The sequence below is a fragment of the Lytechinus variegatus genome, chromosome 4 (genome assembly GCF_018143015.1).
Source record: "Lytechinus variegatus isolate NC3 chromosome 4, Lvar_3.0, whole genome shotgun sequence".
NCBI lineage: Eukaryota > Metazoa > Echinodermata > Echinoidea > Temnopleuroida > Toxopneustidae > Lytechinus > Lytechinus variegatus.
The window spans coordinates 19,830,798-19,846,742 of NC_054743.1; the positions used below are offsets into that span (position 1 = coordinate 19,830,798).

General features: G+C 35.6%; 1 protein-coding gene across 1 annotated transcript; it reads right to left on the reverse strand.

Annotated features, from left to right (window-relative positions):
• Positions 1-2,990: 2,990 nt before the first annotated feature.
• Positions 2,991-15,287, reverse strand: LOC121413569. The gene is made up of 4 exons (XM_041606431.1): positions 14,638-15,287; positions 9,136-9,641; positions 7,225-7,362; positions 2,991-5,550 (listed from the first exon to the last, which is right to left on the reverse strand). Exons 1-4 carry the CDS (start codon positions 14,666-14,668, stop codon positions 5,359-5,361), a joined length of 867 nt encoding a protein of 288 aa, XP_041462365.1. The 5' UTR covers positions 14,669-15,287; the 3' UTR covers positions 2,991-5,358.
• Positions 15,288-15,945: the final 658 nt, after the last annotated feature.

The following is a 15,945-nucleotide window of genomic DNA, read 5'->3' on the forward strand; positions in this document are numbered from 1 at the left end:
CGGCTAATTGATTCATCTAGCTAGACAGATCTCTTTTAAGTATAAGTAAACGCATGTTGAGAAAAAAAGTTTCACTTCCTTTACGTAGCACTGATGAGTCAGAGCACTTTTATGATTTGAATGATTTAGGTCGAAGGGCCTTTTCACACGTGGGAAGATCTGTCTAGCTAGGGATGTAATAAGCTACAGATATTTATATTTAAAAAGGGACAACTCAATATAGGGCCTTTTCTCACGTGAATCTTTGAATCATCATTGTATTGATTGCAATTCGTCTTAAGAATCATCGGACCTTTCACTACGATTTGAATTCGAATTCCCGAGAGAATTGAATTCGTGTTTGTGATTTAGCGTTCATTCCATACATTAAAACCTTATACATCCGAGAATCTCGATTGTTATTTCGCAATTTTCTTCCAAGCTTCAGGGTGGTGTTCATTCATTCCCTGTCATGGCTACTCATCATCACATATAGTTATTGATAATAATATTATTTTATTTACCCAGGGTAGCCACTTCAGTTAGACGGTTAGAAAACTGCTCTTCCAGCGGGCCCTGCTCAAATAATTATTATAACCAATCAGAAATGATTTGGGAGCAACTGGGATGATCCTTGTGGTTGAAAGGTAGGATTGAAATCCAGTATTTCTGCTGATATTTCTCCTTTTTTTTAAATTGAGGCGAGACTTTGAAAAATTCAAATACATGTAGCCTGGTTCGAAGAACTGTAATAAGAAGACAAAAAGGGGGGGCAACGACAAAAATGTAAGAAAAACCAATTCGAGTAGTACGTAGGGATAAACTCACCTCCCCTCGACCCCAAACTCTTCATATTTCTCATAACTTAAGATATCTGAATTTTATTAGGACGAATCCTATACTTTCAGTGAACAAGATCGATTTCTAATAGACATTGAAATATATAACTTTATCACTGAATTTCACAGATATATCAAGCCAAGGCAATCATGGCGGGGGCAAGAGCAGATAGCAGTAAGTGAAAATTCTTTCTTTTTACACCCCCCCCCCAAAAAAAATGATGGTGATGTGATGATGATGATGATGATGACGATGCTGATGATGATGATGCTGATGATGATGCTGATAATGATGATGATGATGATGACAACAATGATGGTGATGATTGTGATGATGGTGACGATGATGATGATGATACGTATTAACTGGCATATTCTAGAATAATTTCAGAGGTAGACAAAGCTTGTGTATGGAATCTGAAGTTCTTTGTCAGTGACATTCACCTACAAAACCATCCTCAGCTGCAGCATGGGATACGAGGGTTTAAGTACAGCTTGTAATAGTAACAACTGACATTAAATATCACTGACAACCCGCTTCTTGAAACACCCTTAGCAGAAAATAGAATATGCCATTTCTGCAAGTACAATATGGATATTCTTTGATGTAGTTGGGGAGAAAAAATCCAGACACGAGTGTCGAGATTCCTGCTTTGAACCCGGGGAAGGGGGGGGGGGGGCACTTCCATTGACGAGTGGATACCACGCGCGACCACCGAAGAAACGAGTAAAATAATCTCTTTTCAAGATACGGCAAAGTAATAAGGGTGTCAAAAACACTAAAATACTGAAAAGAAAAAGTGTATAATATTTCGCTAGGAAAGCTATGCGTGTTTAAGGTCAAATTTACGAGGGTATAAGCAAGACTAAAATGTTTTATTAAAGGGGAATGAAAACTTTGGAACAAATAGGCTTGTGTAGAAACAGAAAAATAAAAAAATAAGAATAAAGAAAGTTTGAGAAAAATCGGACAAATAATGAGAAAGTTATAAGCATTTGAATATTGCAATCACTATGCTATGGAGATCCTCCTATTGGCAATGCGACAAAGATGTGTGATGTCACTGATGAACAACTTTCCCTTTGGTGGACTATAAAATACCCTCAAAGTGTCTCTTTTTGCTTTTTCTTATGATGATACAAACTCTTTATCCATGATGTATTCTTAAAAAATATGTATTACATGCCCTCATGGAGAAAGAACACATGATCTATGGATAGATGTGATAAAAGAGGCAATTCAAGTGAAATATATACTAAAGTAATGGGGAGAGTTGTTCACAAGTGACATCACACATCTTTGTCGCATTGCCAATTGGCTATCTCCATAGCATTAGTGATCGCAATATTCAAATGCTCATAACTTTCTCATTATTTGTCCGATTTTTCTCAAACTTTTGTTGATCTGTTTCTTTGATTTTTCTGTTTTCACACAAGCTGTCTTGTTCCAATGGTTTCATTCTCCTTTAAGGATGATTTTTTTTTGCCCCAGCACAGTTAAGAGTCCGATTTCAGCGAGGTGAACGTCAGTAAAGGTAAAGCCGCAATCCATAATCACATCCGTGACCTTGATTAAAATATCGATGCTGTTATATATTTGTTTAGGGGTCAATATTTAGGGAATATTAAATTTGTCGTTTTGTTTCAAAAACTTATTAAGGGGATTGTTTCACACGCAATACTTGTTAAGGGGTGCATTTTAGAATATATAAAATACTTGTTTAGGGTGATTTTCGAAACCGAAAGGTCTCGCCTGGTATCCACATGTCAGTGGAACCCCCCCCCCCCCTCCTATGAACATGATTGATAACAACTGTTTACTAATAGAAATTTTATATTGGTATTACTCGAAATGTGTTGCTTAAGCTTCTCAAATATCATCTGTTTTATGAATATATATTACCATAAGTGTTTGCATAATATGAAACGACCGACAGGCCTTGACACGCTTTACGGGGAATGTTCGCTCCCGTTGCACCCTGACCTTAACTCTTTACCAGTGAATAACGATTTTCCCAAATCAGAAGATTCCCTAGAAGCTTTAATCATCTAGTAGTTTTAAATTATGATTAAACACTTTCTTATAGAAAGTTATTTTTCTACAGGCTAAATGAAAAAAGCTGCACTGAAATAATGAACACTTAAACATAAAAGGGTGCAAGTATATAAAAGTGTGAAAAGTTTTTATTCTCTAAATAAACAAATGAAATTATAAAATGACTGCATAAACCTCAATATATGTATAACTGAGAATTGAAAATCAAGTTTACATTAATATCACGATTACTTAAGATAGGGGTTTGTTTTTCGAAATCATCGATCTGCAAAATGGCGAAATACATGCCTCTAACTTAAAAAAGCACATAATATCGTTGACCATATGCATAATAATAATAATAACCATATTTCTAATGCGCACATATCCACTCCGAAGAATGCTCAAGGCGCCTGACAATTCATCATAATTAAAATATAAACAGTAAATTGGAAAAATATAAAGTCATACATTAACAAAAAAATACGCTCAAATTCATAAGGAGAGGGGGGTGAGTTATTAGGGTACACATATTATTGGACGTTATGAGACATAAGATAGGTTTTCAAGTTTGTTTGGAATGACTGAAGAGAGGATGAGATTTGAACAGTGTGGGGAAGTGAGTTCCAGAGACGGGGTGCAGCAGCAAAGAATGCTCTGTCACCCCATGTCCTCTTTGTTCTGGGTTCTTTTAGTTTGATAGAATTAGATGAGCGAAGACCAGTACGAGAAGTAGAAGAGGAATGAATGAGAGAGGAAATATATGAAGGGGCAAGGTTGTGAAGTGAACGGTAGGTTAAAAGCAATATCTTATATTTTGTGACAAGTCGGGCGGCCATGTTTTGAATTTTCTGTAATCTGCGAATTTGATACTTTGGAAGGCCAAAAAGGAGTTAAATTATGAAGATAAGAGGTTACAAAAGCATGTATCAACTGTTCAGTCGTTTTGGGGGTTAGATAATTTCTTATTGCACGGATGTTCCGGAGATTATAATTAGCAGACTTAACAATATTAGAGATATGAATATCAAGAGTCATGGTAGAATTAAAAATAACACCAAGATTTCTTGCCTTTTCAGAAGGAAAAATATGAGCTGAGCCTACCAGTATAATGACTGATATGCTAGTTGTTGTCTAGAGCCTAACATTAGAAATTCGGTTTTTTCATCATTGAGTTAAGAAAACAATCATTCATCCACTTCCGTATATCTGAGATGCAATCCTCGAGATCCTTAATACATTATCAAAGTGCTCTTGTATTGGAGAACATGAAAAGTACAATAATCATCAGCGTACATATGATAGCTGATATTATGTCTTTTAATCACATCATGAAGTTGCATGGTATACACGTTAAATAAGTGAGGGCCTAATACATATTACATAAAAGAACACTTTTGGCACATTAATCCACGCAACACATGATATTCTCATAAAGATTACTTTGAATTAATTTCATTTTCATTATCAGCAGCAAAGGATGGCATTTGTTAGAATATGGAAATATAAGCAAACAGAAAAAACACTATTCTCCACATAAAAATGGCGTAACCTTTTGACAATGTTGTGAGAAATATAACTTGGTAGAAGTTTTCTACATTATTGTCTACCCTTCATCTTAAAATATATTGACCTATCAAGTCATGTCTGAAGGAGATTTTCGACGTTTAAATGCAGAAATTTTAACACCACTATATAATAAAGAATAAATTTCAGCATTTCTTTTCGTTTAGTACAATGTGTGCTCACATTGCCGTACAATAAAATTTTTCATAAATACAATACAATTGAAATTTTATTACAATTATTGGGTACATAGTATTAACTCGATGGATAGATTATATCAAGCTTACTAAAAAATAAAAATAAAAATAAAAAAATTCACTTTATTTACTATATGGTTTTCTATTTTTCTCATTTAATACCATCATATGTTTTGAATAGAAATTGGTTGCAAAAACATGTTGATCAAAACTGTATCCCACATTTAAAAAATTTCCAAAAATCAACCACAATTGTGGTAGATTCTTCGAACACATTTTAGTCAGACATAATTCACCAGCACACCCTCCTAGTCTGCAGGCACAGACCCTGATTAGAACTTTGATCAACAAGTGTGTCTCCATGCAAGGACTAGCACATACAAAACTTGATGCTCCCTTCGCGGGAGAGCCGAGTACACAAGGCATGAGTAGGCTGCACATTCAGACTAACACCCTCCCGCCTCTGTGTTTTGATCAATCGTTTTTTTTTATCGTTGGGTCAAGAAAGTACTTAAACAAAATGATTCTCATAGCGATTTTTTCGTGAGTTTCCAATGCATAAAATCACGAGTGACCATTACCTCTTCCACCATTATACCTTCGGAATACATTGTACAGGCAGGAGAAGATATCCGAGTCACAACGCTTCAACAGATCAAAGAATCCATAATTCTATATTGCTAAGGCGCATGATTATTGTAACCTGTCATCGAAGATCAGAAACTTCATCGAGTTCACTTCATCATACGCCCTCAGGGCATATTCCCTGAAACTGCAATGTTCTTGTGAGAGGGCAAGGACTCACGAATAGAAGGAAGAGGAAGACGATGATGATAACGGCGCCGCTGATGAGCGCGAGGGTGCCCCAATTCCGCGCAGAAGTTGAAGACTTTTCCGCTCCTTCGTAATCACCTGCTTCGAATTTGACGGGAACCTAAGAAGCGAAGTAATGTAAAAGGTGAAACACATCAATGGTGCAATTCAGACATTAATCCGAAGTATCAGAATTCTTCTACAAAATTATTATGCAACGATTATTTTGTTTAACTTGAGAGCCAACTTGACATAGAAGACGTTATTCATTAATATGTCTCATGAAAGATGCACGTGACAAGGAGATAGTATTTTCGAAATAGGATCAGACTCGAAAGTTATGAAGTATTGATAATTATTTCCATTGATAAGCGCTCAGTTGAATCGAGACAGATACATACGGCCGATAGATGGCGTAGTCGATTACGTCAGTATCATGGATTGAGTATGCCAACCGTGGTTCGTCAACTCAGTTCAAGTGAGAGACATGTAGGGGAAGGCGGGGTAAGTTGTGACACTTTTTTTTGCTTTTTGCATGTTAAAATTGATATGACAAATAATCTTGTCGAAGTATGAACCTTCCCTTGAAATTTAATTCTTCTGAAATATTTTCCACCTATATATAACTTTCTACCCCACACTGAAAGTCATTGTCACCTTTGAAAAAAGAGGTGTCAAATGGCTCAACTTGCCCCATCTGCGGGGTAAGTTTGAGCAACCTTCTGGGGTAAGTTGAGCCACAAAAAACTATGTACAAATATATGGGAGAAGAACCAGCATATCATTTTTTTTAGTCTTTTCACTTGCTAATTCTCTAAATACTAACTAACATTCTCTAAAAGGAAAGGAGCAATCATGTAAATTTGCTCCTTTCAGCCTGCATTTAGATGGATTTTTACGGGGGGGTTTTTAATACATAAGAATTGCCATGGCTCAACTTGCTCCATGTTGTCTGGCTTAACTTACCCCAGTCCGAACTTATTGCGATAATTTTGTATCCACACATTTATTATGCATCCATCATATAAAAGACAATGACAAGAATAAAGATCCATATCTGGACTAACAATGTTGTTATCATGTCTTTATCATATTTAAAGACGTGTTTGTGTATAAAGCACTTATCTATTTCACACTCTTTTTTTTTACTTTTTTGGCTGAAATTCGTATTTTTCCCTCTAAAAAATTACTTTTTGTTTCAAAGTTGAAAACAATGTGGTGGGGTTAAGGGTTATATAAAGGATCATCAATACATGACACCACCATAATGTCTGACTCGTTCATTACTGGCCTGGGGCTGGTAGCTCAACTTGCCCCTATGCTCAACTTACCCCCACCTTCCCCTACTGTACTCGTAGTTGCTTGGCGAGAAAGTTCTAAGCCATGACAGTTTTTACAAATTATAAAAAAAAACTAACCCATCCTATGTTTCTTGAGTGGCTCTGAAGTGTTTTTTTTTATCATTTGATGATAGAGAGTAAATTATATTCACATTCACCAGGGATGGCGCCCCAAAAAGGGAACAGAGGAGCAACTACCCCTCCCCCGTGTGTGATTTTCAAATGACCCCCCTCCCCCCCAAAAAAAAATAAAAATAATTAATAAATAAATAAAAATAAGAAGAAAAGACAGGGCTAGTTTTAGAAAAATACAGCGTTGCCGCCAAATAAATGTCCTGCATACATATCAAGCCATTAGAAGAGTCGATATCGATTAGATTTAACATCTAACATTTTTCAAATATTTATTTATTATAAGAGAGGAGACAACGTGAAATTTTTTTCATCCAACTTACCTCTTTAGATCGTATCAAAGAGAAAATTCCAAAGAAGAAACAAAAGGCCATGCCCACGAAGGAGTACCACATATAGTCATTGGGTCGAATTGGTCTCTCAACTACCTTCTGGGTGTTCGGAGTTTCGTGATCTTCGGGCTTTATTCAGAAAAAAATGAAAGAGACATAGGCATGATAGGGGATCAGAAGGAGAGGGAGTGAGAGGGGTGGGCAAGAGATCGGACAGAAAAAGGTCAAGGAAAAAAACCGAGGGCAGGATGAGACACATCACGGGACGAGAGAAAGAGAGAGAGAAAGAAAAAACACTGATAAGTATATAGGATGAAAGATTTGTAATGATAAAATTTTCTTATATCACAAATCGGCAAAGACTGACATGCTTTAATAACTAGTGCAAACATATTTAAGTCTGTTAAATAAATCATAAAAGTTATTTGCGTTATCCTAATAGGGTCCACTGATGTTCAGTATGTTTAGCGAGTTACAAAAATAGAATATTTTGACATTGTCATTCCTTTCCCTTTGTGCACCCCAAAAATATTTGCTAAAAATTGACAGTTTGCTTTATATGTGAAATACAATGTACGCGTGTACATTATGTAAATAAATGTGTTAGCAATGCAGGCAACCTCCTTCGCGAGTACATGGAAACACGATCTATCGTAGTATTATATATGTAAATTATTTGTCTTTTACTTATTTTCCCAATTCAATTGTTATCAGGTATTATAACTTGAATTGCCCAAGATAATTTTAGGTATTCGTGATCCATAGTTGTGTCAAAAACCTTATTCTGGCGTAAGTCGTCATGAATCGAGCCTTAATGCCTTATGAGGGACGAATCTTTGTCATATTCACATGATAGAAACGAAAATAAGCGTTCATTTGGGGCTTTGAGCTGATAACATCTTTCCGTAGAACATTTAAAAGGAGACTGAATCTGAAAAAAACAAATCATCCACATAAAATTCACAAATACGCTCTGAGAGGTTTAAAAGGGAAATATATATTAAAACAAAGACGTACGTGAGTGACATGTCAACGGTGTATTAAGATGAAAAAAGGGCAGAAGGTGCAAAAATGTAAAAAAATTAAGGAGAAATAAACAAAATAGATAAAAGAAAGATAGATACATGTAAAGTAAGTAGAGGACCCCATTCCCTCCTCTTTGGGCAAATACTAGACAAAACTACACTCTAAAAAATGAAGTGCTAATTCAGCTCTTAAAGACCGTGTATAGTGACTACACTTCGGAGTGCTGATTTGTCTAGTTCAAATTTGAACGAGAAAAATCAGCACTCCGAAGTGCAGTCACTATACACGCTCTTTAAGAGCTGAATTAGCACTTTATTTTTTAGAGTGTAGTCTTGACAGCCTTTAAAGGGTACACATTGTTATATAGTTCGATCTCGTTGCTTCCTCGCAAGAACAGCATGAATTCGTGACCCAGTTGAATATTATGAAGCTATAGGCATGGTCGGAGGTTAGGATTTGAAGCATTTTAAGATCAAAATTTAACCTGAAATCATTCTAACCTCTGAGTGCAGCAAATGCGCAGACCAAAAAAATCCAGAAAATTAACAGAGAGATTTGAAGAAAAATCAAATCTTTGAAATATACATCAGAAGAGAAGCATCTTGGGCTTTGAAATACAAATTTCAGGAGCTCGGTAATTTTGCATTCTTGCTGATCGAAATGAGACTTAAGTATTTGTCAAGGATTTTATATATTTTACTGCTAGTCGGGAAAAGTGGTCAACGTCAATAAATAATGCCTAGATACGCCACTGGTGAATGATCTAGTATAAGTATAATAGTAAAGGTTTATTCAAATTGTAGCTCACGTTCCACTCGAGCTCAACTTCAAAACCGTTCAATGTCGATCGCTTTACCAACCAATAAACATCCATACCTGAACAACAACTATACTGGTATCTCTTAAGTATGTCCTTCCGTCCGGTCCAATCCGTGTTACCATCGGTCGTACGAGGATAGGTTCAATATTAGGATCAATCGTAACTGGTTCTATCGACGACCAGTAATCAACGCTCTGTTGGTTCTCGTAAGTGTAAGTGTTCGGATCCCGTTTCGACGTTGATCGGGAAATCAGTTTCTTAAATCGGCTTTTCTTCGGGGATCCTCGGGAAGGTTCGGGTGATGGGGAGGTGGATGTCGAGGTTTGGGGCATGAGATTTGCGTCGTGCTGTTGGTAGTTCGGTTTGACTGTTGTGTGTGAGATGGTAGCAGGTTGGTCTGACTGGTATTGCGGGGTCGTTCCTGCTTCATCGTAACCGACATCATCGACGTCGGTTCTTTTCCTGTACACGCCTTGTCCTGGTGATGTCGGGTCGTGTTTGGGGTTTTCGCCACTCCTCCTCCGAGCTAATTCCTCCATCGTCTCTTCATACGATGGCGGAACTGCAAAATAAACGGAAAAACAAAGTGACAATAATAAAAGAAAAAAGGAAGAGAGACAAACGATTACTTTTAAGCACAATGATTATATTTGTTTTCATATAGATATATATGAAAATTTGTATGCATGAATCGAATTTGGGGATAGGCCTAACAGCGTATCTTTCATTGGCATAATATATATCATGTTGTTTACAGACGTGGCAGAATCAGGAAATATAAAAAAAAAGATGACATCATGGTAGGAATGGTAGAAAGGAAGGATGAAAACCAAGATCAACAAATAAAAATCACTGATCATGGTTCATAACAAGTCTCATGAACATGATGAAGCTCTATCGTCACACAGCTTTATCAACGTGATCAATATCGTAACATATTGTCATCATTAATATGACAAAATTAATGTTCTATAGAAAGTAGTATTGTGTAATAATGACATTGAACAATTACACTGGTAGTACCTAGTGCATTGTTTATCAGTGTGAGAATACTCGGATGAATCAGATCCAGTTCTCATACAGGATGCTCTAATGAAAGACTTCATTATTCTGATAAACATGGTGGTAGAAGTAGAAGTAGTAGTAGTAGTGGTAGTAGTAATAGTAGTGGTAGTTGTAGTAGTAGTAGTAGTAGAAGTAGAAGTAGTACACTCTTAAAACAAATCAGTCAAATTCACTAGACCAGTATAGCTGGGAGCAACTGATATGGCAATCACTGATATTCACATTTCTGACATATATTCTAGTCAGAAATAACTCTATTCTAGTAAAATATGAATAGAAAAATAGTCAAATATGACTAAAATAACAGTTGCTCCCAGCTGGCCCTATTAACCAGTCATTTTTTACTGATTTGTTTTTAGAATGTATAGTAGAAGTAATAGGCCTAGTAGTAGTAGTAAGAGTAGTAGTAGAATTAGTAGTAGTATAGTCGTAGTGGTAGTAGTAGTAGTAGCAGTAGTAGTAGTAGTAGTAGTAATAGTAGTAGCAGGAGAAGTATTAGTAGTAGTAGTAGTAGTAGTAGAAGTAGTAGTAGTAGTGGTAGTAGTAGCAGGAGTAGTAGTAGCAGTAGTAGTAGTAGCGGTGGTGGTGGTGGTGGTGGTGGTGGTAGTAGAAGTAGTAGTAGTAGCAGCAGCAGTGGTGGTGGTGGTGGCAGTAGTAGTAGTAGTATAGTAGTTCTAGTAGTATTATAGTAGTAGTAGTAGTAGTAGTAGCAGCAGTGGTGACGGTAGTAATAGTAGTAGTAGTAGTAGTATAGTAATTGAAGTAGTATTATAGTAATTCTAGTAATATTATAGTAGTAGTAGCAGTGGTGGTGATGGTAATAGTAGTAGTAGTAGTAGTAGTAGTAGCAGTAGTATAGTAGTAGTAGTAGTAGTAGGAGTAGTAGTAGTATAGTAGTAGTAGTAGTAGTAGTAGTAGGAGTAGTAGTAGTATAGTAGTAGTAGTAGTAGTAGTAGTAGTAGTAGTAGTAGTAGTAGTAGTAGTAGTAGGAGTAATAGTAGTATAGTAGTAGTAGTAGTAGTAGTAGTAGTAGTAGTAGTAGTAGCAGCAGCAGCAGCAGCAGCAGCAGTGGTGGTAGTAGAAGTCGTAGAAGTAGTAATAATAGTAGTAGTGTAGTAGTTCTAGTAGAAGTAGTAATAATAGTATGCCTATACTAGTTGTGGTAGTCTTATAGTACGGTGCCAATGGTGGTGCATGGTAGCTGTTAATTGTTTTTGTCATAGTAGACATGTAGGCAGCAGTAGCATATACATGTAACTTAAGTTTTATAAAAAGTAGTTTTTGTTCCAGTATCAGCAGTAGTTATTTTTTCGTATGCTGACGTACATAATCTACAGAATAGTAAGAAGACAAAGAACATAATTAATGGTGTTCAACATTATTATCATACTCCAATACTTACATTATTAAAATCCAAAAACCGATATGACTGAGGCAGCAGTACGGTGGCCACTGGAAGTTAATGAGTATTATCCCGGCAAAACGCAATCCCACCTACACCCTGCAAAATCACTAGGAACATTGCCACAGCTCGAGTGTGTGGATCAAAATGGTAGATTTTCTCTGTAATCATCCGTGTTCCTATAAAATATCCTCCTTTTTTGGCTGCGCCGAGTAAATACAAATATGTTTTGATACAATTACTTGGCACATCGGCAAGGTCGTGCTATTGAACGAGATCACAACACTTTGTTCAAACACAAAACAATGCTAGCTAGTGGCATTATATCAATATAATCTCTGAATTAAAGTCAGTCCTAGTAGTAGATTATCGTATCCAGTCTGAACGTCTGGTATGTATTAGGGCAGAGCATGTTAAAAAATAAAACATTAAAACAACGAACGGATATGAACACAAAACCGCACGGTGACAAATGTGTCAAGGTCTGCTGCAGTTGACTTGATATTCTAATGATCCAAGTTCAAATTAGTAGCTTACGTGAGTAATAACAATATCGAGTAATGAACCAAGTTATATTGCGATAAAACATTGGTACAAATATTTTTAAAATCTACGAATTGAATCGTATTACGACTTTGTTAACATGAAATTCTGGAAATGAAATGGGAAAAAAAGACGAAATAAAAAATGCAAGAGGCAAATTAATTAATTTATTTATTAGAAAATATTTAATCAGGTACAAAAGATCAGGGGCCGATTGCACGAAATGGTTTTTCCAAAGACCGTCTTTCGTGTCGCCCATCTTTTATGATGCGCTATAAGCGAGGTGTTTCTGAAATTTATGATAAAAATGAGATTCGTTAGCTTGCTTTTAAATCAAAATTCATACAATTTCATGATATATCACATCATTTTATGAACAAATATTTTGTTTATTTTAATGGACGAATACAATATGTTTGCAGACAATTTATTTAAAATGCGTTTTACATGGCGCATAATAAAAAATAGGCGACACGAAAGACGGTCCTCGCAAAGACCCTTTCGTGCAATCGGCCCCAGTATAAAACTGTTTTTCATCAATGACCTGATGAAAACATAAAGAACAACATAAATCATCACATCATACATGAAAATAAAGTCAAAATCTAAATCAAAGATAACAATACTTAGTAACATAAATAAACAAATATTGTTACTTAAATGATAATATGAATCAAACTAAAATATTTTAAATTAAGTTATTAAATTATTAAAATGAAAACATAAATATTATCTTAAAATGTTTATAGGACAACGAATTTGAATTTCAATTCTAGAGAGATGTACTAGACATGATACGCAATGTGATTTAAAGACTAAGAAAAAAAACATTTGTGATAATCGACCCTTACAAAAAGAAGAGGACGTTAACATAGTTAATTAAGATTATCAATATACTGTTTGCTTCATTAAAGGTCAAGTCCACCTAAGAAAAATGTTGATATGAATCAATAGAGAAAAATTAGACAAGAACAATGCTGAAAATTTTATCAAAATCGGATGTAAAATAAGTTATGACATTTCAAATTTTCGGTTATTTTTAACAAAATAGTTATATGAACGAGCCAGTTACATCCAAGTGAGAGAGTCGATGACGTCACTCACTCACTATTTCTTTTGTTTTTTATTGTTTTAATTATACAATATTTCAATTTTTACGAATTTTATGATTAGGACCTTGCCTAAAGGCGGCGTTAAAATAATGGAATTCCACGTGTTCAGGGAGGAATGAAACTTCATTTCACATGACAATGACAAGAAAATACAAATATTTCTTTCATATTTCATATAATAAAATACAAAAGAAATAGTGAGTGGGTGATGTCATCGACTCTCTAATTTGGATGTAAGTGGCTCGTTTATATAACTATTTTGTGAAAAATAAGCGAAACTTTGAAATGTCATAACTTTCATATTTCACATCCGATTTTGATGAAATTTTCAGTGTTATGCTTATTGAATTTTTCTATTTTTATTCAAATCAAGTTTTTGTTGGAGTGGACTTGTCCTTTAACAGCGTATAGCTTTTTTTTTCATTTTTATGTTTTAGCTCTCTTGATCAGTGGTGCTTTGTCATATACATTTTAAACTGGGAATAATGTTTCATAATAATTGCAACATCCTTTGAGTATTATAACTAAGTCATTCACCTGATTTTTTTAAAGGACCTCCTTCAAAGGGTCACTCTTGGTTTTTAAAAGGGGGGTAGTCTGTGTTTGAGGGGAGACTTGACAAAAGAGAAATATGGTAGTTTTAAAGAATTTGAACATGGAATGATAAAGTTATGGTTATTTTATCTAAAAATGAGGTTACTAATACTGGTACAACTTTAGTAGACATGGTAGATGATGGTATGAAAAGCTTTCCCATTTGTCATGCATTCTACTTCCCATCACAAATGTTCTAGATCAGCGGCTAGATATATAATTATTATTCCAAACCTCCATTTTTTTTCATTTTTAGCGGGGATACATAATTATGGAACTCGTTTCAGATAGTTCATACCATGACACTCCTTGTAATGCGACTAATTGAGAGGCCCAATATAGTGTTAGACTCATACAAAATACAGGCTCTGATGATGTTTCGAAATCACGCAGCATTTCCTACTTGCCCCATTAGAAAGATGTTTCACACGCAATTTAATTCATCCGTTCGGTAAATATATGTTAAATTGGCTTAATGTTTTTATAGGAAGTTCGATCATGACCTTTTGCAGCTGTGCTTTTCTGTCTAGATCAAATAAATTATATGCTAAAAAGAGAATTCTAAGAAAACTTATCTCATTTTTATGACTCTGGGTGTCTTTCATATGTAAAGAGCTCACGTGTTTATTTATTACCTCATATCTATTTGGAGTACCAAGTACATGAAGTATGTAACTCGCTATTTTTGTGGGTCATTATGCAAGTGGCACTTGCATTCTTAATGTTTTTACGATTATTATGTGAAATAATATTGTCGGGAATAATAACACAAAATTTTAAATATATGGTTACATTTTCGTTCAATTATTGGATAAAATGGTATTGAAAATACATGTACCTACCTCTCCTCCCTGAGTGTTTGGACGATGCCATGCTTGAGATTCAATGCTGGGGGTATGTCACAATGAAAAGAATTGTGATCATAATGAGTTTATGGCTTAAAATATCCAGAGGTCGTATCATAATATGATGCATCCATTGTCAAATAACCGTTGCATGGCGATGAGTAGGGATGTTTACACACGTCTGTTCATGTGGACTCAGCATTCGTCTGCTACTGATACTTTACTGTGTGAAGAACGAGGACGATTTACAGCGCTAAATCGTGTAAATGTCTGTTCTTAGGGGTTCTTAGGAGCTGAGTATTGGTAGCTTCTAGCTAGATACATCGGTTCCCTTGCATTATCAGACCAACGATTCGGCAGTATTTCATGCTAAAGATGCAGCACATGAGTACATCCATACACAAAGCTAGCGATCTAGGCACTCCACCACGATATTCTGAACGGTAAAGGAATGGTCGTGAAATCTATCGGCATTAATATGTTGTCTAGTACCACGGTCTCACGTGTTTAACGTGCTGCATTCCGCTAAAAATAGTAATTCATAAGCGATAATACCCATCAATATACTGCCATTTTCGCGCTGTTGATAGAGTGTGGCCGACTTTCCTTCTGTAGAAAGATTGTAATTCCTGAACAGAAAGCCTTCAGCTCGCTCGGGGCGTTCAGAAGCCATGAAATACACAATACATACCGAGAGCAACAAGAGGAGTCAATACAATAATGACAATAGGTGACGTATCGTCACCCCTGACTGAAGGTCGTCAATAAAAGTGAAGCGTTGACCCCGCCCACCTTTAAACGTGCCCGACAGCTCAGGTTCTTTCACAACATTGGACTAGATGTTTCTTGCACTGACCTGTTCCTCGTTCCATATTTTATATCAGAATATTCTTATTAAAATTTAGTACAGACAAAGACCGTTATCTGATCTAAACGATCTTCACTACACACTACAAAGCAGACGCATCCGAGAATGAATTAACAATTCATTCTACAACACGACCTGGGCCCCTTTTCAATCCGATATTTTTAGCAAACGAATCGACGAAAATGGGATAAGATAGCTTTAAAGACCCTTTAATGCTACATGATCGCATTTATTTCACTGTGTTTGCTCAAAAAATATCAAACTGGAAAAAAGATATGTATGACATTGCGAGAATGCTATCATAGATCTTGAACACATATTTTTTCATAGAAAACAATGCAAATTCATTTTAGATTCATTCTAAATTAAAAGCTCGATATGCTTCTGATTGTCAAAGGTTTACATTTCGAGTTTGCAGGAAACTGGCAAAACTTGAA

What these genes read in the sequence shown, in the direction of transcription:
- LOC121413569 (XM_041606431.1), bottom strand. Translation starts at nt 14,668, where the DNA reads ATGGCATCGTCCAAACACTCAGGGAGGAGAG. An exon ending in CAAACACTCAGGGAGGAGAG is followed by an intron (nt 9,642 to 14,637) that starts GTAGGTACATGT and finishes TTTATTTTGCAG; the next exon opens with TTCCGCCATCGTATGAAGAG. An exon ending in CTTTGATACGATCTAAAGAG is followed by an intron (nt 5,551 to 7,224) that starts GTAAGTTGGATG and finishes TTCGCTTCTTAG; the next exon opens with GTTCCCGTCAAATTCGAAGC.